This window comes from Astyanax mexicanus, chromosome 12 (assembly GCF_023375975.1).
Source record: "Astyanax mexicanus isolate ESR-SI-001 chromosome 12, AstMex3_surface, whole genome shotgun sequence".
NCBI lineage: Eukaryota > Metazoa > Chordata > Actinopteri > Characiformes > Acestrorhamphidae > Astyanax > Astyanax mexicanus.
In genome coordinates, this window is record NC_064419.1 from 15,022,501 (window position 1) to 15,048,836 (window position 26,336).

General features: G+C 38.9%; 1 protein-coding gene across 1 annotated transcript in view; it reads left to right on the top strand.

Moving 5' to 3' along the window:
- plxnd1 (plexin D1) overlaps positions 1–26,073 on the top strand; it is a 106,459-nt gene extending 80,386 nt beyond the window's left edge. Inside the window, exons 22-36 of the mRNA XM_022670750.2 lie at positions 2,599–2,711; positions 7,211–7,315; positions 9,272–9,402; positions 10,962–11,160; positions 12,166–12,312; positions 13,703–13,859; positions 15,128–15,234; positions 15,623–15,686; positions 16,622–16,656; positions 17,678–17,782; positions 19,052–19,215; positions 20,065–20,212; positions 22,508–22,648; positions 23,327–23,401; positions 25,030–26,073. Of these exons, the coding sequence (XP_022526471.2) occupies positions 2,599–2,711; positions 7,211–7,315; positions 9,272–9,402; positions 10,962–11,160; positions 12,166–12,312; positions 13,703–13,859; positions 15,128–15,234; positions 15,623–15,686; positions 16,622–16,656; positions 17,678–17,782; positions 19,052–19,215; positions 20,065–20,212; positions 22,508–22,648; positions 23,327–23,401; positions 25,030–25,146 (1,808 nt within the window). The 3' untranslated portion in view covers positions 25,147–26,073. The remainder of the gene's footprint in view (positions 1–2,598; positions 2,712–7,210; positions 7,316–9,271; positions 9,403–10,961; positions 11,161–12,165; positions 12,313–13,702; positions 13,860–15,127; positions 15,235–15,622; positions 15,687–16,621; positions 16,657–17,677; positions 17,783–19,051; positions 19,216–20,064; positions 20,213–22,507; positions 22,649–23,326; positions 23,402–25,029) is intronic.
- Positions 26,074–26,336: the final 263 nt, after the last annotated feature.

A 26,336-nucleotide genomic window follows, 5' to 3' on the forward strand; every position in this document is an offset into this window, starting at 1 on the left:
GTGGTTAATAGAAAATAGGAATGGACCTCAGTGACCTCTTTAAACCCAATGACCACTTTGTGTGTGTGTGTGTGTGTGTGTGTGTGAGTGTGCACGTGTGAATGTGAGAGACACAGCTCTTCCTAAGCCCTCCATCGTCCGATCAGCCGTGTTTCTACAGTGACCGACTCTGAAAACACGTATAAACACGGGGCTTTTTTTGAATCCTGTGTTGAAAACAATATGAGGAGTGCTCACTTCCTGTCTTCTCCCTCCATAGAGTCACCCACGCTTGCTTTCACAACACTACTGACTGCTGACGCACACACACACACACACACACACACACACACACACACACACACACAGTAATAGGCCTTAAGCGAGGGGTTAGCCAAAAACTCACAATTTCCCCTTTTCACCCACACACTGTCAATCAGCCAAAACATATCAAACGTTTGCTTAAGTGAACTTAAGTGGACTGATTGTTTCTTCTGAAATCAGAGGTGTTAAATATCTCTACTCTCCTAGAAAGACTTTGGAGTTGATTGCATTCAGCAACTTAAAAGAGCATAACTGAGGTCAGGACACTGGGAGACCACCACCCCACCTCATCCCCAACTCCCGTCCAAAAGTACTGAATGGAGCTCCATCTTTCCAGAGAACGCAGTTCCTCTGCTCCACAGCTCAGAACTCGGGGGTTATACCTGGCATTAGGCAGAAGCCAAAAGCTTCATGGTAAAAGCTGATCTGCTCCAGCTGGCAGTTCTTCTCCACAGGAACTAGACGAGCTGTGTGTGTATTATTTATGCAAACAGCTTACACTATTTTACCACACTTATCCTCAGATTCCTCCTAAACAGGATGTTATGAGCATCAACTTTTTCAATTCTAAATCAGGTGCAATAAACACTTCCTCAATCTTATTCAATGTTTTTCCCGAGTGAAAATAAAGGTTGATTGATTGATTGATATTCTCTTACAAAAATAATGCATTTTATTAACTGGTGCTTTCCATTAAATAGATAAATAAGATGTAGTAGTAGCCTATCTTGAGGACATGATTTTATACATACCAGAATTCAATCAATCAATCAGTCATTAAATAAATCTTTAATTTTTCTCTGTAATACATTAAGGTTACCCCTCATTTTTCAATGCAACTGAGGATTTACAACATAAAGGGACTGAAAAAATAATTAATTAAATTAAAATCAAGTATTTATTCAGGTTAGGCTTCAATAAGGAACTTAAAAACATAAAAAATAAAAAAAATAAATGGTGAAAGCATTAGACAAAAAGCAAAAAATATAAGATTTAATTAGAAAATAGATAAAATAAGCTTCCACATGTGACACAGTCCACACTTAAGTCTGCTTAAAGGCCCCCCCAATCACATGAAGATATTGTTAAGAAGTATTGCAATACTATATATGTGCCATATCATCCACACCTATTTGTTTTATACCAGGTTAACTGTTGTTAACCCCCCGGGGGAGCTGATACTACGTTTGCACACACCCCAAAAAGTATGTAGTTGCGCCCCTGAATGTGTGTGTGTGTGTGTGTTTTATGACCAGTATAGCTTGTCTTTTTGGCTTGTTCAGCAGTTTAATACAGCAGTAATGTTCAGTGAGTTCAGTCACAGTGATTGATTGTTGATTGACAGTAATTCACTGTTTCAGTCAGTAATCAGGTGCATTAATAGAATTTAGCTACTTAAGAACATGGAGCCAAAACAGCTTTCTGAACGATCAATGACCAAAGAGCAGTGTTGGCAGTTGTTTCGTTTGACTGCACACTGTGTGTATAAGTGTATATACGTGTCTCACATCACACACACTCAGCACACATGGTATAGACATTAGACATTCTTATTTTAGCTGGACGATTTCACTGAGTGTGATACACACACACAGGGAAAGGGATGAGGAGGAGGATGTATTAGAAAAGATTTGAAAAACTCTGGCAAGATTTCAACACACACACACACACACACACACACACACTTCCATTCCATTGGTTTTACAGTCGCATTAACTTTATATTTGTTTTTCTCCTTTTTCTTCCTCTGCATCGGGCAAACCACAAGTTTCCACATAATGTATATTGTGTGTGTATGTATATATGTGTTTGTGTGTGTGTGTGTGTGTGTGTGTGTGTGTGAAAGTGTGTTGTCATTCATTCCCGTTTAATTACATCAGTCGAAAGTGCTCTGGACTTTTTTTTCACAATAAAAAGGCTATAAATTTATAGACAAGCAGCTGACAAGGCAAATAAACTACAAACACAAGCTACTAAAACATTAACATAAATCAGTGTTATGGGCAAATGAATTAGCCTTCATACTGAGAGCTGTGTGACTGGAGTAGATAAACAGTCTGGGAGGTGGAGCTGGGTGAAGTTCTGCTGGTCGGGGGAAATGGACCAGGTTCAAATGTAGCATTTCTGGAATATTACATCTGTACTGTTAAAGAAAAAGCTCAGTTAGTCTCTTAGTGCACTATAAGACGTGCGTTTAGCTGGTGTTACACATGTTTATTAGTCTGTATGAATGTACTGTATAAACGTATGATTAGATCAGTTTCAATGCAGTGTGTGTGTGTGTTTGGTTTGTAGGGTTTGCAGAGCTGCAGACAGATATGACTGACCTGACGAAAGAGCTGAATCGCAGTCAGGGCATCCCCTTCCTCGAGTACAAACAGTTTGTTACTCGAACCTTTTTCCCAAAGGTAAGAACAACACAAACAGTTTATATGTGTATGTACACTGATGTGCCAAAAGTCATGGGATAGCAGTATGTTCATTGTTAATTGTAAATTAATCTTGACGTGTTATCTCGGAACGGCTTGGCTTTATAAATGAGATTGAGAACACTGGCTAGCGTGCTCATGGCAAGGCGTTTTTAATGATCTGTTAATGATCAGAGTCTTGATTGAATAAGTGTCAGATAAGTCGGACATTCCATTGCCAAACTTAAATCAGATGGCATGATTTAAGATTGGTTTTGCGGAGTTCAGAACATGATACAAGGTGAAGAAGAGGAGAAAGAACTCAGTGCAGGACCCATTCATCCGATGAGTGGAGTCAGGAAGGAGGGATGGGGTGGTGGAACATGATAAGGTAGAAAGACATATAGCGTAATTATAGATCTTTTTTATAATTATTTTAAAGCCTATTTGATTAATACTGCTGACCACACCCATTCCTTCTGGCCACCAGTTATTGCCTTTGATAATGCACCATAGCACAAAACAGAAATCTGACCTCTGCTTTATTCTATGATGCATCATTATAAAAACTGTTTATTATAAGAATGCCAATGAGGTCAGTGTTCTTTGGGGGCCGTCCCAGTCCCGGTCCCCGGATCTGAAACCAATAGAACACCTTTACAGTGTGGTAGAACGAGAGACTGACAGCATGAAAGTGCTCCTAATAAAATTCCTCTAAAAGCCATACTAATAAATAGCAGGTTGAGTGTGTATGCAGTGCTAGTTTAGTAATAAAATCTTGTATAAGCTTTAAAGCATGCACTACACACAGATCAGTTTCCTGAAGTTTTATGGAAAGAAAAAAAAAAGTTTGTGTGTGTGTGTGTTTGTGTGTGTGTGTGTGTGTGTCCCAGACCGTCTGTTTTTACCGTGTTTTAGCCTGAAGGTACATGTTGTGTTTGTGTTTCTCTGTGCTGAAAGACACAAGCATTAAAATTTCCATCTGCACTGTCTGAACAATAGTGGGCACCTAGACAAGAAAACCTAAGATACACCCAAAACACACACACACACACACACACACTGACCCAGGCAGTCTGGCTGTAAGCATGTAAGTAGGGCAAAGCATGTAGTGGCGAATGTTTTGTAGTGATACGGAAAGACGTTGTGTGTGAGTGTGTGTTTATGTAGTTACGTATGTGTGTGTGAGTGTGTGTGTTATTGTGTGTATGTCTATAACGAGTGCTGAAAAGTAGCTGAATAGAAACATAAATACTTGTATTGTGACTCAGCTCTCATTTCTCTGACTCTTTTGGGATATTAAACTCCCTGCAACACAATCCTCCAGCACAGCTCTCCTCCACTCCCACTCCCCCTCGTTCCATCCTTTTCCCTTCTTTCTCCCCCTCCCCTGCTTTCCTTTTCACTCCCTCTGCTTCTTCACTCATTTTTTATTGTTCTTTGACTCTTGGCCTACTCTCACATTGCAAAACCCCCCAAATCAAAGCTGTGCAGTCAGAACCTCCTAACTGAACACTGTGTGAACATGAGTGTTTATTAAAGCAGCTCAGTTATTTATTTAAAGCACATACTTTAAGAATCTCAGCCATTCTGTGTCTTATTTTATACACCTTTTATAAGTATTAATAAGAGTATATCTTGCATTTGTTGGAGTAACTGTCTCTTCTGTCCAGGGTTTGCTTGTTTTTAGAACATTGTGGGAATTTCACTGCATTCAGCAAAAGAATGTTAGTGAGGGGAATGAGATGATGAGCGCTGATCATCCAGCAGCTTTACATCTCCCCACTCATCCCACAAATACTGGATTAAGCACCATTATTCCAGAGAACAGAGTTCCACTGCTCCACAATCACACTACTGCATCTACTGATGCAACTTAAAGTAGCTGAATGTATTCAATTTTAACATCATTTTTAATTGTTTCCACATTGATGCAGGGTTATTTTTGTTTTTTAGTTGATGAGGATGATTATGACTGACTCAGTTGACCTGTGCTGGGTAATTAATATGAGGAGTGTAGTGGGTTGTGGAAATCCTCTAGTGTGAACATAAGTGAGGCTACACAGAAATCTAAATATGGTGTTGAAATAAACAGATTTTGCCTTCATAAGGAAAAAGAATTGCAGGTCTGCAGCGGGTGACCCGCATGACTGTCTAAATCCCTACTGGCTCCCTACTCCCTACTCCCTCACTGTGTGCTACATACAGCGCATAATATATTTCACACAGAAACAGGGTTCAGTTACGTGTGCGCAATTCCCTACTGGACATACAGTGACTGCATATAGCAGTGCAGCTTTTTAAAGACTCACTCCCTCACAGTGCTCTGTATATAGTGAGGAGATTACTGTTTGAGATTTAGCACAGTTAGCGCAAACGTACCCTGTGTTTTCTGTGGAAGGTTATATGTTGGAGTGTTTGAGGGAGGATCATTCCTAAATAGTAATAGTGAAAAAAAGACTACAAGGAAATTTCACCCCTGCAAAAAAAGTTTTATTCCAGTTTGAAAATAGAAGTTTGAAAACAGTAATCATAATCAGATGCAAATCAAAACAGGAGTTGTTCTCACGTCTCAGTTCTGTCCCAAATTAACTCTAGAGCTGTTAGTTCGTGGTGAGAATATTATTTAACCTCAATCTAGCAAAACTGTCAAGTTTAAGATAAATAGAGCTTTGATACAGCTATGAACAAATGCCTGAGAATATTGAAAATAACCTTCTTCCTGTATTTACTTTCTTGCCCCTGCCCCAGAAAGATCTGACCAATAAGAATATGTTTTCTTGGTTTTGTTGTGATTTATTTTGTATACTTAGATTTTTATCCATGTGTGAAAACAAACCAAATTTAGGGGAAAACAATTAAAATTTGAAGTACGTGTGAAAATGCATTGAGTGTATCACCAGTTTTCACAGGGGTGGCAGTTGTAATGCTAAACAGCTCTAGAACATGGATCAGCATCCACATAATGGATTAATAATTTAGTATTAAAATCTAGACATTTTATTCTCCTGAAATGTTTGTGCTCTTTTCTGAAAAAGACGTCTGACTCTGTGTAGTAAAGGCATGTGTTTACAACAGGCCTCGTGAATTACCTAATGCACCTAAACTTAACTGTGCAATAAATGTACTTAATGTACGACAGACACCAGTAGTGTTATTAGTGGTGTTTAGTGTTAACTATTTTTTTTCCTAATATTGAACTTTGTAATTGAGAGCAACTCATTGTTTTTAATTTATTTTGTTACACATGTGATCAGTTAATTAATTCATGTGGATTATTTTGATATAAAATACTGTAAATCTTCTACAAAGACCCACCAGATCCATTCTGTTCCCATATCTGTACCTTAGATACTGGAAAGTAAGTCTACAGTAGGTGATTGATCATCCCAGGAGTTTTTGATGGCATAATGGGTTTAATGCCTCGCTATATTAAGCTCCTCTAAGTGATCAATAAACCTATAGAATGAAATAAAAGGTACAGAATTGAACGCACTGCATTCAATAAAACATTGACTTCTGTTTCACAATAGTAAATAGTTTTCTTTTGTTTGTTGTTGTGATGTTGAGGCTTTTTAGAATTCTTTTAGAATGCTACTTTCATTTCCTATGAAGCCGTGTTTATTATGCATCATTAATACATTTACATTTACCTTTAGGGTATTTAGCAGACGCCCTTATCCAGAGCGACTTACTACAGTGCTTCGATGTTACTTCAAAAATCCAAAGCTAGTTTTTAGACTAGGATCAAGAGATACACAGAGCTTGATCACGTTTAGAACCCAAGTAACGTTTTTTTATTTATTTATTTTTTATTGTAATGCATTATTATAATAAACTAAATTATGTAATTATATAATAAATTATAATTATTATATTATTATTATTATGCATTTATAATGCATTATTGGACATATATAATAGCTTCATAATAATGGTGTACACTTTATATTTAATAATAAAGAAGTATTAATAGTGATACATAACATTTTATTTTAACCCTCCTGTTATGTTCATTTGTCAGGAGTTCCCGGGTCCTAACAAGCAGTTTAAATATTTCATTACGAACTCCATCACTAATTATTCTATCAATATTTAGTGCAAATAAATGGTTCTAAATGGTGTTCCTTACCAATTAGGATAATTCACTCGTTTTTCATAAAAATATATGTTCAGACTTTTTTTTAATGTTTTACTACTTTATTACATTTAAAAGTCCAAGATATAAAACACAATCATTTTACATAACAATAAAATATAACATTGCAATGTTTTAGTTTTAGTTTTTGCAGGGGGTGGTTGCAAATATGTGAGTTGAAGCATTTTCATATTATATGTTGATTACAGTAATTAAGGCAAGCAGAAGAAGTTTCATACTGAAAAAATACTTTTAACTATTATTTCTAGATCTTCAAACTTTAAAAATAAATAATTGATTGATGAATGAATCTATGCAGCCTGATTAAAATCTTACCAATGAATGTATTTGATGTGTGCAGATGTGCTCAGACTATGAGAGGAGTCTGGTTCAGCCGGTGTATGAAAATAACCCTCAGGGTCCGAGAGCTTTGCCTGAAACCCACCCTCTACTGCAGGACTGGCAGGTAAGATACACACACAGATCTCACACACACAGATCTCACACACACACACACACACACACACACACAGACATATTCACACATCACATGAATGTAATGCTGCTCTGTTTGTAGGTTCAGCAGTTTTCCCTGAGCTGCAGCAAAAGGGGAATTCTAGTGCAAAGTTAACTTTTAGAGATAATGAAGTGTTGGAGAAACGGCTGTCATGTGACACAGTACCCCATTATGCCATGATTAATGTGTGCCTCTACCCGCAGCCTGTGTGTGTGTGTATCCATGCATGCATGCACGTGTGTGTGTGTGTGTTACGCACAGATTTCAGGTCAGGAGACAGGGGGGATCATCTTTAACAGTGATGAAGTGTTTTTACGCACAGATCGCTTTTAAAGGAAGAAGATCCTTTTTTAAAATTCCCAGCCCAGAACATAAATCTTCACTCGCTCATCCGTCTCAGTTCCCCAGTGCTCCGGTTCTGTCACCTCATGAACATATGGGAAGGGTCCACAGGGACCACTTAATTACATCTCCACTAAACTCTCACGTTCTTCTCAACCTCAGTTCCGTTCTCCAGGTTAAACGGAGCGAAAGGAATTAAAGCCATTAAGGCGATAAAAGTAATAAATCTTTTCATGAATCAGTCTGATGCTCTGTGTTTCTCTGAGTACAGATTGGTCATCTAATGATAACAATATTCACTAATGTGATAGAAGTTATGGGACTGAAGTATGTAACTTCATGATCATGACGCATTACCTCAACAGACAACAGCTTGGGAACTCCCACATCTGTATAATTTGTGAGGTGCTACCTTGTGATTGAGATTAAACTCACTCTGAAATCTGATTCTAAAGTTGTGCAGCTATACACTGCTATACAGTGTTCAGTTTAATTGGAAAAGCTCAGAGAAGGCATTACCATCCACAGTGGACAGTGCGCTGCACGGTAATGATTGATGGTGATGTAGGTTGATAATGATCGTGACCGGCGACATTTGGCTAAAACCGTCCATGTGAACAGACAAGCAACGAGAGAGACTTTGCTAAAAATCTTAAAACACAGAAGAACCTACACACCCACACAGGTCAGCACAGTGTTCTGTAGATTCTATGGGTTATGGCAAAATCATGGGACACGAGACAAAACTGAAGAAATGCCAGAAACATTGTATTATCTCTATTTCCTGTGTTCTAATCCTGTTTACATGTTTCATGATGTTTCAATTTATTTCAGGATTTTGTTGCAGCTGAAGAGGTAGCCTGTGAATTTATACTTTGTGGAGATGCTTTGGCCACTAATGCTGGTTGCCTGTGGTCAGATGTTAGTGTGTTTAACCCTCTATGGTGGGGTGTTTTACTTATTTATCTTAATAATATAATGTTACATGGCATATCTCCATCCAGTAGAATGAGGCGTAATAAATAAAAGTATGTACAGTATGTAACAAGAATATGTAAAAAAAGTATATTTTAATGTTCATATTCTTACAAAAACAGTGTTTTTTATTTATTCATAGGCTTGTCCACTTTATTTAGATTATTCAGTGCTTCTCATCTCTTTTGAGATTCTCATTTTATCTGGACTGATTATTGCTAATTAGGATACAGCCTTATGCTACTACTGTCCTTACTGCTTTAAATACTCAATATGTTTTAAAGCAGAAAGCTCAGCTTTATTTACTGAACTCACTGAGCCAAAGATTAACGAGTGTGGTCTGTGCTGTGGTTGGATCACAGCGTCACTCTGAGGGTGAAGAGTCATTGTTTTTGTTGCTTCATTTGCCTTAATATGATTCAAAGATGATGTTGCAAAATGCTGGAAGTTTTTAGAAGACTCAGCCCTTTTATAAAGCGCTTACCCAACTCTGGTTCTGAACTGGTGATTTAACAATCCATTGTCCTTTCTTTCACTCTCTCTCTCTCTCTCTCTCTCTCTCTCTCTCTCTCTCTCTCTCTCTCTCAGCCTTCTAACACTGCCAGGCCCAACATGGAGGAAGGAATCACTCTGTTTTCCACACTCCTCAACAACAAGCACTTCCTTATCACTTTTGTTCACGCGCTGGAACAACAGAAGGACTTTGCAGTTCGAGACAGGTAACAAAAATCCCAGACATCACTACCATCTGTACCAATCAAATGTTTTTTACACACCTTCTCATTCAGTGTTCTTCTTTATTTAATGTATTTTCTACATTGTACATCAATATTAAAGACATAAAAATAATTAAGGGAGACATGAAATTAAGAAGAAAAAAGTGTTTGTACAGTTTTAATATAGACTTCAATATTAAATTTACAATGTAAATAGCTCATAAAAAGAAAGAGAACACACTGAATGAGAAGGGGTGTGTCCAAACTTTTGACCGATACTGTATATAAATGGTGCCCCACAGACAGAGACCCTTATTCACCCTCAACACCAGGAGGGTGAATAACACTCTATTACACCACATGAACACACTATAAACACAAACACATACATATAACCATATATATATATACAACATAAACCAAAAGTAAAAAATATTTTGTCTTTGTAATGATTTCAGTTGAATATAGGTTGAAAAGGATTTGTAAATAATTGTATTCTGTTTTTATTATGTTTTACACATTGTCCCGACTTTACTGAAATTGGGGTTTGTAAATTATCATGAAAGCTCTGGATTTATTTGCCTTTCATTGTTTTTTAATAAGCAATGCACACGTTATAGAAAACCAAATTATTGCAGATTTATATAAGATATGATATTCAATATTGACCAAAATTCATCAATATGGATACTCAGCAATACTCTAGTTTTGGAATATACTTTACATTTAAAGTGCAGAAAACTTTCGATATATCCCAAATGTATGCTTGTAAGTGTAGCTGAAAGGGAAGCCAGCAGATTGTTGTGCCACTCTGGTACAGACTAGAGTAAGTGCAGACATTACAGACAGAAGATTGATTACAAAAAGTAATAATGTTAATGTGTTATATTCTGTTGATGTGGTTTAGTTAGGAAAACCTCATCCTTTAAGAGTTAATATCCATCATTAAAAACACAAGAATGAAAATAGGCTTGGATCCAGAAGGGCTTGGCATGATTGACAAGTATTGGAGTATTTTACTGATTGGTTTGATTAGCCACAGGTTCTTCCCACATTCTGTCGTCTGACTCTGAACAATTATATCAAAGTTAGAATGGAGAGAGTAATTTCCTGAAGCGGTGGGAGGAGTCTGATACGCATCAGAGAACTCACAGCACATCTATTCAAATGTAATAAGGATGACTGGAATCATCTCAAAGAGTCTCAGTCCCCAGACTCAACCACACACACACACACACACACACACACACATACAATTACACATTAGAAAGAAGCATTGTACTGAAACAATCCCCAAAGTCTTCAGCGCCTACACACTCCAGAGCTCAGACCTCATACTGTCAGTGGAACAACCTCAGCCATGTTCTCCTGTACTGCTGGATCTACAGGGAGATGTTGCTGCTTTATGACCATATTTTGTTGATTAACATGATTTTCTTCTTTTTTCCTTCTTTCCTTCTTCCCCCTCTGCTATCGTTTGATGTGTGTGTGTGTGTGTGTGTGTGTGTGTGTGTGTGTGTGTTTGTGTGTGTGTGTGTGTGTGTTCCTTTCTGTCTGTCCAGATGTAATCTGGCCTCACTGCTCACCATTGCCCTCCATGGTAAACTGGAGTACTACACCAGCATCATGAAGGAGCTGCTAGTGGACTTGATCGATGCTTCAGCCTCCAAGAACCCTAAGCTGATGCTGAGGAGAACTGAGTCTGTGGTTGAGAAGATGCTGACCAACTGGATGTCCATCTGCATGTACAGTTACCTCAAGGTGAGAGAGAGAGAGAGAGAGAGAGAGAGAGTTAGAAAATAAAAAGGTGAATAGTCAAAGTCAAAGTACAAGCGAATGTAAAACCAGAGATAAGCCTAACCAAAACATCTGAGCCAAAAACACAGTGCAAAAGGGATAATTAGGTAAGCAAAAAATAAGGGTAAAAAAACTGTCAAGATAAAAATCAGAGGCAAAAGCCCAAAAATAGGTCACTCATTGAAATCAACAAACAAATAAATAACACTCATCTGCAGCTGAAACAACAGGGCAATAGTTCAGTACAATGGAAAACAGATGAATGAAATCAAAACTCAGGTGAGGCTGATCCACCAGTGAGCTGCTGATTGGCTGGCTGAGACATGTGGCTGAGAAGTGCAGAATTGTAAGGTGTGACAGTTTGTACAACCATATTATTTTAGATGCCATCCAAGCATAGCCCATTGCTTTCATTGACAAAAATAAATAAATAAATAAAACAAATAATGCATCACAATGAGTTGTTGAAATTGAAAGAAACTTTAAATATGTTAATTTAATGGTAATATATGTATGTAATTACAATATTAGAGTGAAAAGATACGTTTATACAGGTTCCATATGGCATCCTGCAGCCAATTTGCGAAGTTGGTCCCATATAAATGTTCAATTGGTGGTAAATCTGGTGGCTGAGTCGGGCAATAGTGCTACAGTCTGGCTGAGACACTCTTTGAAATCCTTTGCTGTGTGTGTGTGTGTGTGTGAGTGTGAGCATTATCCTGCTGAAAAATACCAGCTGTCAAGCAGTTAACAGTTAGTAGTCTCTCACCAGGAGGTACACTCCCCAAACATAGCTTCTTTTATGGGGCAGTAAGGGGGAAGCACTTTTACACTCTTGTGGTAAGACCTAGTGTCTGATGAGATCACACCTGCAGTAATTTATCTGACTGTCAATGTGTGCATGTGGGCTATTCTTGTTCTGTTTCTTTGCATTAATGTTAGCATCATCTTATATCGTTTTTCTCTCAGGAGACAGTCGGGGAGCCTTTCTTCCTCCTGCTGTGTGCCATCAAACAACAAATCAACAAGGGCTCCATAGATGCCATCACAGGGAAGGCGCGGTATACCCTGAACGAGGAGTGGCTCCTGAGAGAGAACATCGAGGCCAAACCTGTGGTGAGTTTCTTAGTGATGATCACTGATGTCCTGCCCAACAAAATGCCCGCTTGATCCCGTTTGATCCTGCTAACACTTATGGCTTATATATATCAGACTAATGGAGGAAAACAGATGGAAGAGTGGGTTTAATTTATCTGTCTGGTTGCATCTGCCTTATGTCATCAGTCAGCGTGTCAGGTCATCAAATGATGCCTTCTGGAAGTTAGTTAATGGGATTTTTTAGTTCATGTGATCTGTATGGTGACACTGTAAGGATTTTGAAAGTACAGTTGTGTAATTACTTAAATATAGCAGAACTTGATGCTAGCATACTGACTAATAATCCATCACATGCCAGCTCATCTAGCCCTGTCTGATCATGTCGTAAATTGGCATCATAGGTCACGTCAGAGATTTTCATGAAAGAGTTTCTGAAATTAAAGTTCTCTGTGATAAACCTTATTAAATATAATACAGAAAGTAAGTAAATATTTTTGGTGTGTATTATGGTCAATCTTTTCAAACTCACTGTCCTTAATAATGTCAAATGTAAACAAGTCAGTTTTATTTTTTGACATAACAAAAAACAAACCAAAAACTGAGACAAAGAAAATAAACACTAACACTTAAAGACTATAAAACAAAAGATAAACTAGGTCTTTAGAAGCAAAGAAAAAAACACTATAAAGACAACAAACCAGAACTGTAGACCAAAACAGCAAACACACGGGACGGGGTCAAACAAAAAGCACGACAGGCAACAAAGGGAGCACATGGGGTATATATACTCAGGCACACATTTGTGCAGACACAGGCACAGGCACAGACACAGGCAGACACAGGCTAAGGTGTAACATTTATTAAAGGGGTCATCGGTGAGAAATGAGAGTGAGCGTGTGAAATAGCTAAAACACTAAAGAGAGGGATTTGTTTTAAATCAATAAAAATGCAGGTCCTTAGTATGATAACCTAGTGGTTGTGATAAATTACCTGTCTAAAGTAGTTAGCTAACCTGACCAGGGGTAAAGTAGCAGCTCAGTGTCTGTCTTGTAGTCCTTCTGGGGTCAAGGTCTTTTCCATCTTTGGATTCACTGCCGATATTTATGAATTATTTATGAATTATTTATAAAATAACGATATTTTAAAAGGCTTTTTAGGCTGTGTTTGCTAGCTTTCATGGCAGCACTGCTGTTGTGTTTTTAAACCTGGAAACCTCAGGGGTGAAGTTAGTGTTGGGAAATGAGCAGCAGGCAGAGTCAACCACACAGATTTTCAAAAATACTGTCTTCAGCTCTGCTGACAACAGCTTGGCTTTACATGTTTTCTTGATATTATCATTTATTACTGAAAATATAATCCCGAGTGGTCCTTCAAAAGTGTATCGACACATTGTTTTGGTGTTTTACAGAACATAAACGTATCGTTTCAAGGCTTTGGTATGGACTCAGTCAGTGTGCGTGTGATGAACACAGACACCATCTGTCAGGTGAAGGAGAAGATCCTGGAAGCTTTCTATAAGAACCTGCCATTCTCCCAGTGGCCTCACGAGGAGGACGTGGATCTAGGTGAGCAGACAATTAATCACAGGACTTCTTGGCACTGCCTGATTAAGCCCTAAGACTAACCAGTTGGTCAATCAGAGACACTCATTGTTGACTCATGTTAGATGTACATTCATGCCCTGTTAGAACAGTTTACTGAGGAGGTGTAGTATAGATGCATTCCTGGTCTCAAGTTCTTAAAATACTATGTGTCTTAAAGTTTGTAGACACTATTTCTTCTGTGTTTCTTCCGAAATGAGGGCTATTATCAGTACTCTACAGATAACGCTTTTCCACTAGATGTTGAATCATAGCTGTGAGCATATGATTGCATTTAGCACAAAAGCTAAATAGGTCATCTCAATAAATACTTTGTTATGTTACTTAAGTAGAAATGTTTGTTATCTATACTTTACAGGAGTAATTGTTTTTACATTTCCACACAGTTATCTGTACATTCCTTAAATTAAAAAAAAACCCTCATTACTCCTATTTAAGTTCATCTTGTTTCATTGCAGCTTCTCATCGTTCAGTAAAACCCCTATCCAGATAAATCTCTCCATCCAGATAGAGTGAATCTGACTGTGATTGTATGAGAAGTATAAACATATACCATTCAGACACCCTATTGGTTTATACTGTGATCCATCACACCTGCACTCTAAATGTGCCCTCTAAACCTATGACTTGGTTGTGTCACCCTCGGTGACAACAACTACAATCAAGCTTCACAAATAACTGACTGAGTCTTTCACATCTCTGTGGAGGAATTTTGTTCCTCTCTTCTTTACAGAATTGTTTTAATTCAGACACATTGAGGATTTTTCAGGATGAACATCATGTTTAATATCATCAACAGCATCACAATCAGACATTTATTTAGTTTTTTGTTGTTTGAGTGATTCAGAGACAGACCTGCTGTTGAGAATTATCACCTCCAACAAAAGCAGGATAAACTCTTTTTTAATTCACTTGATTTTAGAAGAAACAATAAACAAGCAAGCGCCCTAGTACTTTTGTCCATATAATGAAACTTTATATAAAGAAGTTGTAAATGTTAGAGTGTCTGTACCCCTGTGAGACTTACAAACAGACCCGTAACTTCAGATAAGAAAGTTTATTGATGAGAGAGTTTATTGTGCTTGTTGCAGGAACTAAGTGTGAGCTTCTCCTTTGTGAGGAGATTTAAAGGTGATAACAAAAGACGTTTTTTTCTGTGGAGGCTTTGACGGCCAATCCGGAGTTTTACGGTGTGTTTGAAAGCCATTGTAATTTTCTCATTTCCCCCCCAGAGTGGTTTCCTGGAGGCGGCTGCAGCAGCAGAATTCTTCAGGATCTGGATAACACCTCAATAATGGAGGACGGCAGGAAGAAGCTCAACACTGTGTTTCACTACAAGGTAGGTGTGTGAGTGTGTGTGTGTGCTACAATAAATGTCAGTTTTCAGATTTAAGCCCTCTCAGATCTCCTCCCAGCGTGAGGCTCGAGACGATCAGAGACAGAGGGAGGAGGAGACTGAAGGGAATGTGGGTAAACAGTCGTGACCCTCGACTCTTAGCAGTGTGACTGTTTAGCTTGTGAGGTGCCACAGGGAACGAGCTGTGAAGTGTGTGTGTGTGTGTGTGTGTGTGTGTGTGTAGTTCTGGTTGGGTGAAGAAGCTGTGTAACTCATTAGTCGGTGTGTAAACCTGTAGGACGTAATGAGAACTTTCTCACTCAAGTGGAGCTCAGTGTGACTCTCACCCTGCTGAACTTTCACCTTTTGACTCTCCTCCCCTCCTGTACAGATCCCAGAGGGGGCGTCGCTCGCCATGAGCATGAAAGACAAGCGGGAGAACACACTGGGCAGAGGTAAAGACGCTCGGTGTGTGGGTCACACCCGGCACGGTGAACACGCTCTCCTACTTCCACTTCACCTGCCACTGCATTGCACACGTGCACACGAGGGCAGTGTACTTGTGAATGGTGATACAATACGATACATATCAAGGGGTTACAGTTCTGTGTGTGTGTGTGTGTGTGTGTGTGTGTGTGTGTGTATGTGAGTGTGTGAGGGAGAGAGAGATGAGGAGTGAGTGGTAAAAAGAGCGAGAGTTAGTTATGAGAATGAATCCACATTTCAGCATAAAAAGTAAATGAAAAGTAACCTGCCTGACCTAAAAATCTGTAAAAAACTTTGGGCAGAAGCTGATGACAAATTTGATAAAATGATTAATTTGTAGTAAAAGAAATACATATGCAATGTATTTATGCAATCAGTACACTGTTGCAAACCAAAATATCGCAATACTTCGATGTATTGATATTTTCTCATACCCCCCAGTGCACACACTGATCTATATCACCCTTCCCAGCTTTAAATCAATCTCCAAGTCTAAACAAAGGAAGCAGCAAGTCTTTAAAATGCCACACACACACACACACACACCTCTTAATGAGGACACGTTGAGAAAATCTGCTCTTGTTTGGCTGTGTTTGTAAACCAGAGAAAGTCAATGTCTGCTGTAATCACGGTGAGGTACTAACGCTCATTAGACTGGCTCCACCACCAATCAGTGCGTCTCCTCTCTTGACCTTGCTAACGCTTGCTCACACACACACACACACACACACTGTACACCTCCACACATGAATACATACTCCCTCTCTGTCTTTCTCTCGTTAATCTCAGCCTGATTTCAGCGTTTGTCTTTTCTCTTTTTAATTATCCTCTTTATACTCGTTTTTATCTTTGTCTCCGGGTCTTAAGTCTGGCTTACTGAGCAATTGTTCTTCTCTGGTTGCAGCTAAAGACTTGGACACAGAGAAGTACGTTCATCTGGTAAGTGTTTCTCTCACACACACACATTCTGTTCTACAGGTCTGTGCTTCATTACTCAGGTTTTCCACAATGTTGTGAGGTATAGCTGCATTCTTACAGTCTTCACAGCGATGACAAGAGAGAGAGAGAGAGAGAGAGAGAGAGAGAGAGAGAGAGAGAGAGAGAGAGAGAGAGTAGAAGAGAAACAGCAGAATAGAGAGAGAGAGATGAGAAGAGAAAAAGCAGATTTTATATATATATATATAGAGAGAGAAGAAGGCAGAAGAGAGAGAGAGAGAGAGAGAGAGAGAGATGGGCTAAGACAGACTTAATAGGGCATGCTTTGTATAATATAACAATAGTTTGTAAGGTTTAGTTCACTTTATTCTGACATCATGAATTTTCTTCAGACAAAAAAGCTCAGTCTAGAACGGCTAGAACAGAACACAGTCTTTTATTCTTTTTTCCCCATTTCAATTTATTATTACTTTTCACTAACCAGCTACACTGATATTGCACTAAATTAGTGTGTTCCCTCAGCAAACAGACCTCTTCGTTTGGTCGGACCAAATTTAGTTCCTTTGTCTCGGACAGTTCTGTTTACTCCATAACTTTAAACTTATAGATCTGGACAACTGCAACTGTAACTGTAGATTAATCCTTATTTATAAAGAGAAATAAAATAAATATAAGGAAAATCCACTGGTACACCAAATTCTGGCAGGGAGGCAGAATTCAGCACAATAATTGTAAACACAACTCGTCTGATTGGCAACATGCTGACATCTGATCCAGACCTTACTTTTACAGACCAATCAGTGTCCGCTACACCGTGTAGGTGATGATCACCAGTCACAGCACAGTTTCTCTAGTGTGCTCACTAAACTTCAGTGTGAACCCAATTCCCTTTAGGACCCAGGACCCAGGTCACACCAGGGTGGTTCAATGATAACTGCGATGAATAATAAATGTGTAATTTGCATATCGTCATTAATCACTGCTATTTACTCACTGGTCTTCTTTACTCTCATGTGACTTATAGGTTCCACCACACGATGAACTGATAGAACCCAAGAAGTCTCATAGGCACAGTCACAGGAAGAAGGTGTTACCTGAGATCTACCTGACACGCCTGCTCTCCACAAAGGTAAGAATCAGTACTTAGTACTTAGTTCCAAACACATTAAGTCATATGACAATATCAATATTAATATTTTAAAGATTATTATTTGTTTTATCATTCATTTAATTAACCTTTAAATTTTGTTACGCAGTGTTGCATAATCATCTCTGCAAGAATAGGCAGAGAAAAAGGCATTTACATTATACATATTCACACGCCAATCAGCTTAAGCTAAGGTTCCTAGGTGGAATGTGTGCTTAAAAATGTGATTCTGCATTCCGTTTATCAATCTTCTCACTTAATCCAGACCCTTTGTATTATTCAACTGCAGATCACTACAAGCATGTTTCAAAAACACTATAGAGTACACTACCATAATATTATTACCACTAAAACAAATAATTATCTTCATCTAGAATTGCATCCGCAAAGGCTGAGATCTTCATGTTAGGCAGCAAGTGAACGGTCGTTTCTAAAAGAAAAAAAATGAACAACTGAGTCAGATCATCTCCAGAACATCATGCAGGTCTAGTGGTGTTTTTCTCGTATACAGTGGTCAGAACCTACCGGGACACCTACAACCTACATTGATGCAATCTATGGAGGCCCCAACTCACAATTACAGAACTTCTACAGGACTACAATCAGCTTCTTGGTTCCGGATACCACAAGATGCTTTTAGAGGTCTTGTGGACTCAAAGACAGGTCTGCTCAATACTAGGCTCTAATGTTCTGGCTGATCTTTGTATTTTCAAAAGTGTCTAGAAAAAATTGTTTAAGGCACACCCATTACGGACAGCGTCATTACACAGTTGTGTACACAGTTGTGTCATCTCCATAGAAATAAACTGCCAGTAAAACAGATGCTCTGGAGCAGCTGTACCATCACCGTGCCCAATAGCTCTGAGTGGAATGGTGTAAACCCTCCTGCCCTTGGACTGCGGATCTGTTGAAACATGTTCTCCAGTGTGATGATGCACCTTGAAACAGATTTGGAATAAACTGGAGCACCGTTTTGCAAGCAGGCCTAGCCAAGGTTATGATCTCAGCTATTCTTTTGTTGCTTTAATGGAGTCAATTCTGAGCAGCAGCATTACAACATCTAATGGCAGCACTGACCTGAAAACTAGATGATGTTGTTGCAACAAAGTGGGGCCAACTCTCTAAAACTGCCCCTGAGTCCAGAAGAAATGTCCACAGCTCCACTGTCACAGCTCAATCCAAACAACAATGATGAAATACCCATTTGAATCCCACTTCTAAATCCAGTTTCTCACTGTTGCATCCCTACAGGGGACGCTTCAGAAGTTCCTGGACGATCTCTTCCAAGCCATCCTCAGCATCCCACAGGAAAAGCCACCCCTGGCTGTGAAGTACTTTTTTGATTTTCTAGAGGAGCAGGCAGACAAACGAGGGATCACTGACCCAGATACTCTGCACATCTGGAAGACCAACAGGTATGGACCGTTGCATTCTGTCACAAAGAGTAAACATTAAATGCGTTGTTGCTGTGATAGAAAAGGCCTAAATAGTCTGTAACAATTATATTAAATAAAGCATACATTTAAGGGTCCGTTTCCCAGACAGTGGTTAAGCCTAGTCTTGGACTACACTGCATGATGAACTGAGATTGTTCATTGAAAGTAAAATGTAATCTACAACTAGGCTTAATCTCTGTCCAGGAAACCAACCCTAAGAGATTCAGATTTGGAATTAGATAAAGTACCAGAGTCTACCGGGTGTAAGCACCAGTGTACCAGAGCTTTAGGATTAGCAGAGGTTCTTAAGAATCAGATTTCAGAATTAGGGGAATTTCATACAGACATTGGCTTTGTTAGGATTCCTGAGATCCAGTCTTAGGCTTTTGTAGGGTTTCAAAAAATCTTGGAAGGAAGTTTGTTTGATAAAATTCAGTTGGTTTCAAAAAGTCAGGCATAGAGTTTGTAGAAATAGAAATTCCGTCTTAGGTTTAAAAGCATTTCAGAAGTTTAGGTATAGGTTTTGGCAAACTTATGATTTGATAGGCTTAGTATTATTCTGGCTTATATAATAGGTGCAAGAACAAAAATAAATAAGTTAAGCATCCCAAAAAATTACAATAGAAAAATTGTTGAATTTTTGGTTTGGTAGAGCTCCAAATTGAGATTCAGAAAGGGTTCTAATCAGATAAAGAGAGTTTAAAATTGTTTGTAAGACAAAAGAGAAAGAGGAATGTGTTTCTAACACAGTGTATATTTATTTTGTGGTCAGGTGATCACAGTTAGGGAGGTTTGATGTCCACTAATGGTTTTCCTCTCTGTCTGTAGTTTGCCTCTACGCTTCTGGGTGAACATCCTGAAGAACCCCCAGTTTGTGTTTGACATTGATAAGACGGATCATATGGACGCCTGCCTTTCTGTCATAGCTCAGGCTTTTATTGACGCATGCTCCATCTCTGACCTACAGCTGGGAAAGGTAAAGACACACACACACACACACCAAACGCAATACTGCTGTAAACCTTGCCTCATCTGGAATCCATTCTCAAACTGTTGTCAACATACGCATGATGTCGGATCCTGCACCTGGGCAAAGTTAGTATTAGATATCTGTGTTAACATCTATCCTCAAATCTGTCAGTAGCTCTAGTGTTGTAATTGTGTGTGTGTGTGTGTGTGTGTGTGTGTGTGTGTGTGTGTTTAAAGGAGCTTATAAGAGAGCCTCTAACCCCTCATACTTTAAATAACCTCACCACTCCTTCACCCCCGAAACAAGCTCCTCACCTGCACTTCTCCACAACCTCATCCCTCAGTGTGCTGTTAGCTTCTTATACAAACACATGGACTTCACACACACACACACACACGCACACACACACACACGCACACGCACACACACACATACGCACACACACACACACACACACACACACACACACACACACACACACACACACACGCACGCACGCGCACACACGCACGCACACACACACAGCAGCACTCCACACACACATACACACAGCAGCACTCCACACACAGCAGCATGCACACACAAGCACACACCTAAGTCGTATCTTTGATGTCTGTTGGTCAAGGTCACCAACATGAAGATTCTCATGTTCACACTCCTCTCTCTCCTCCTAAATCAGCTTGTCTCTCTGTGTGTCACACTCACACACACTGACACACACACACACACACACACACACACACACACTGACCTTCAGCTTCTGATTCCCTGTCTGCCAGTCCAGTTTCCCTTCTCTAGAGCTGAGTACTTTTCTCAAACAAAGATCTGCACTGAAAATAACAATATTGACATATCACACAATATTTCTACATAACCACAGTTTTTTTACGCAGTCCTCAATTTTACCCATTACATTTACCTACCAATTACCTAGTAATTGAAAGTCAAATTCTCTTTAAAAGGTTGTATTTGTTTATTATATTGGATATATTATATTGGCATGAATACAGAACCAGTCAACATTTAGGCATGCATTCTCATTAATATTTGTTTATTTGTATTATTTACCACACTGTAGACTTGAAGACTATAAAGGAACATGTGCAGTTGATCTTCACAAACACCTGATATAAACACTCAGCTAAGATGGTTTGGGAGGAAGTGGAGGAAAAGCAGTTAACAGGAAATCAGCTTCTCTAGAACTCCTTTAAGACTGGAGAACTGTTGTACTTCACTGAAAGAATGAATAACAAGTGTACCAAGAGTACCAATACTTTTTATGCACTTCATAATAGCATATTCATTCCTTCATAGTTTTGATATTTTAATATTAATCTAGTCAGTGCAGAAAATAGTAAGAAAAAAGAAAAACACAAATATTTTGACTGGTACTGTATATCTTTGGCATATTGTCTTTAATATTATTATAATTTTATAATAATAAATTAATATAATTTACCACAATCCATAAAATTACCTACCTTACACTTTACACACCTCCTCAGACACACACACACACTCACACTCACACACACATCATATACTGACTTATTTTCTGTCTTAATGATTGGTTCAGTAGTAGTACGGTATGTGGACAAGTTAAATTAGTGTGTGTATATGTGTGTGTGTGTGTGTGTGTGTGTGTGTGTAGACAGGAGAAAGGAAAGAGGGAGGGGTCGGGTCATAGGTTAGAGGCCAGCAGACAGATGGAGTCCGCACAGGAAGTCGACTAAAGGAGAGAGAGAGAGACACAACAAAGAAAGAGAGACAGAGAGGGAGGGAGGGGGAAGGGTAGAGAAAGAGAGAAATAGAGACATAAAGAGAGAATGAGAGACTGAAAAACAGAAGAGAGACGGGGGGTGTACAGAAAGAAAAAGATAGATAGATAAATAGAGGGAGAGAGAGAGAGAGAAATACACTAAAAAACTAACTTCCAACATTTGAATTTCACTTGAAATTCTCAAAACTATATGTTCAAAACTCCCACACAGTGCATATATTAACCACATTCCTAAATGTACTGTATGTAAATGTATCGGTTGTTCTTTTTTAATATATATATATATATATATATATATATATATATATATATATATATATATATATCATAAAAAAAAGAAAGATCATAAATATATATATATGTATATATACATATACATATATATACACATATATATATATATATATATATATATATATATATATATATATATATATATATATTTATGATCTTTCTTTATTGTTATGAGTTAGACTATTATTATGAATTATTGTTGATTTTTTAATGTTTGAAATGTTCAGGACTCTCCCACCAACAAGCTGCTGTACGCTAAAGAGATTCCGGAGTATAAGAAGAGAGTGCAGTGCTTTTACAAACAGATCCAAGAGATGGCACCACTCAGCGAGCAGGAAATGAACGCCCACCTCGCTGAGGAGTCACGGGTGAGTGACAGCACGTACGGTTCACAGCCCCACGCAGCCAAAGACGCTAATAATGCTAATGTGAATAACAGCTAGTGGGTCTCCAGCTCCAGGCTTGTAATTGATCTGAAACAGTTATATATATTATATTACATCACATGCGAGAATTAGCAGCACTGACTCCAGACCAGGGTTCTCCCGTGAGTATGTTTAACCTGTTCCACCAGAAAGTTTCAAGAAAATCCATCCCCTCTCTTAATGAGAAAACATTATTATCTCTGTCTCTCAAAAATCTTATACACCTTTACAAAAAACATCATTTTATTCCATTTTCCAGTCATTTTGGAGAATTCTGTTTCTCCTTTGTCATCAAATCTTTACACAATGATTTATACAAGGTTTTGTTCTAAAAGTAGCATTAGCTTTGTATATTATACTGAATCTTGGTTCCTCCTAAGGTTTATATGAGAGTTTATTCTGTCACTGTTGGCTCTGTTATCATTGTGGTGTTACTCATTAGAGGCTGGAATCTCTTAACATTTGTTGTAAAAAGGGCTATATAAATAAAATTGAATTTAATTTAAATACAAAATTAAACTGGTTTATTTATTATTATTTTTTGCATGTAAGAGTAATCAATATAGATAACTGAGAATAGCTGTGTTTGTGTTTAATGTTTTTTTATGGTGTTTTTAACAGAAATACCGGAATGAGTTCAACACCAACTTAGCCCTTACAGAAATCTACAAATACGCCAAGAGATACCGCACTCAGGTAAAACCCTGTTACAACCTGCACTCTGCACAATAGAGGAGTCACAGAGTTTATCATTCACACACTACAATATTATAAAGCCCTCAACTACTGCACACACACACACACACACACACACGCCTCCTCCTGCATATCTGATAACTGTGCCCACTTTCCATCTCACCTGCAGTAACACATTTTGGCTAGAGTTGTGTTTGTGTATGTATGTGTGTATATATGTGTATGTGTGTGTGTGTGTGCGTGTGTGTCCTGGCACCCTGATGCTAATCCCCGGGCTGTTTTAATGCTCATTCTGCGGGCGCAGCAGGGCCGAGCGCTGGTGAAACAGGCCTGATTGCGAGAGCGTGTGATTGGGCTGGTGCTCTGAGGGATCAGTGTGAGTGAATGGGCTCTGTGGGATGTGAAAAGGAGATGCATGGGGGTTTGGAAAACAGCAGCTTGGCTGGAGCTGGTGCTCATTGTGCGGGTGAGCGGCGTGCGGGGCGGTGTGCGGCGCGGTGTGCGGCGCGGCGGGTACGCCTGTGTGTAAAGTGGCCAAACTGTTGGCGGTTTCTCTCTTCTCTTGCCACATAGCCAGATGGCGAGGTAGCGTCGTGGTAGCTAGGTGAAGGTCAGGAATGCTTGAATGCGTCCGGAACCGAGCGTTCGTCTTGCATTACGCTGTGTTTAAGGCTGTCATTATGAGGACAGTTACCAGTTATACAGTATGAGTATTACAGAGCGATCTAACAATTATTTTATAATTAATTAAACATTTTTAAAAAGGAAAAGACATGTACAAATGTACAGGATGTTACACATATAGAATGAACTGCATTAATTCCCTGGAGATGATTAAGTAGGAGGACTACAGTTTTCTCATCTAGCAGATGGTCTTATCCAGAGCAATTTACAGTCTACAGTGTTAGTACTCTTAATTATATAGAATAATTGTATTTTCTAAATGAAAGCAGTTGAATTTCTGAGTTGGGAGGAGGACAGAATATTCTAATATACTGATATTAGTGTTCTGGTACAGTCATCCCTGCAATGTTTAATATATGGCAATAAATTCATTCTAAAAACAGAGTGGGCAGGTAAAGTAGTTTTTTGTATGTAACAGAACATATAAAATAAAAACTGATATGGGAGTAGTTTATAATGCATGTGTAACCTGACAGGCCAGACGTCTCCACCGAGACAACAGCAGAATGGCAGCAGGTCATCTTGGTGGAGATGGCCAATGAATCCGTGTATGGCGGCACCATGTTACATTAGTGGCCCTACCTTTTCTGATTGCACACATTGGTGCTCTATTCTAACAGGACCATGCTCGTCCACACACTGCTGCCTCAAAAACTAACGCAAAGGTTTGAGTTCATAAGAGCTATTATAAACAGAGCTATTGTTTTTGGATGATACAGAATTCTTTGAAAAACTGAAAGCAAGTGATGATATAATAAAAATAAATAACAGGAGGTTATTTTTAGTTAACTAAATGGACTGGAAATACATAATTAATGGAGAAAGAGGGAAATATTATCAAATAAATCTATGATTAAACCTTAATTTCTTCAAACAGAAGCTTGTATTTTTTTAGATTTTTGAGATTATTCATCTCAATCATATTTCCTTTCTCTTCCTCGCAGGTGGTAAACGCTTTGGACTCCAACCCCACGGCCCGGCGCACTCAGCTGCAGCACAGGTTTGAGCAGGTCATCGCCCTGGTGGAGGACAACATCTACGAGTGCTGCAGTGAAGCCTGAACACCAGCCAATCCAAACTAGGCCTCCACAGGCCGGAGCCAATCACAACCCGAGCATAAGGGGTCCCGAGCCAATGAAAACAGCAACTGAACATTCCAGTAGTCGAACATTAAGCAAAGGGAGGAAAGTTCCACTATAAATGTAACAGAAATAATCTTTCGTTGCTGATAAACATCAGCCCTTCTTCTTCTCGCTCTGGCCGGCTTGTGAGTGTTTAATTCGTATGCAATCCAAATACACATAAACGCCTGTTCACACAAGACGGGGGACTGATTTCACTTTATGTCACTTCGTGGTGGGAGGCTATTTAAAGTGGACTTATGGGACCAGGGGTTCCTGCCTTTATTTTTACGCACTGACCCCACTCTGGGGAAGAGCCAATGATGCACTGGACTGTATAGTAAAGAATTTCCATAGCAATATTTATAGCTTTGTGTATGATTTTTATAGCTTAAGGTTAATGTGAAAGGAAAAATATGGAAAAGTCCTCCTAGCCTGCATTGCTCAGAGGGTATCCGCCAGATAGTACTGGTCTGGTCAGATCTTTTTTTTTGTTTGTTTTTATGTTTATGTTTTTTTTTTTCTTTTATTCTTTGCGTCGAGGGAAAACTCAGAAGAAAGAAAAGAACAAAAATCAGATCTGGAGGCTCTGTACAAAACCCTGGCAGCAGGCAGAGAAGGAGTTTGAACATTGAAGCGTAAAACTATAAATCAGTGATTATAAGTAATTACATGATTATGCAGGTCATGGCCATGAAGAGGAGGAAGGACTGTTTTAAAGGTTGTAGAATGTTGACTGGTTTTGACTGACTTGTCTGAACTAAACAGAGCTATTATAGGTTATTGTGTTGGATGATGTAAGTTTATTGCATTGCTTTCATGGAGAAAGAGGGAAATTTTATCAAATAAACCTATGAACCTTCCTTACTCAGTGTGTGTCCATTCAGCCACAGCTCATATTCATCAGCCAAAGAGCTTCTTTCATTTGATTGCGGGTCATCTACAATGACGAGTCGAGCTTTTTGTTGGTGGAAATGACTACTGAACCCGTGTGTGGAGTCTCTGTGGTCAGCACCAAGATAAAAGTTTTGTTGTTGGCGAAACACGTCTAGAGGGCGTCATAGTGTGGAGTGCAATTTCGTAGGATGTAAGATCACCCATGGTCTTCACTGAAGGCACTTTTACAGCCT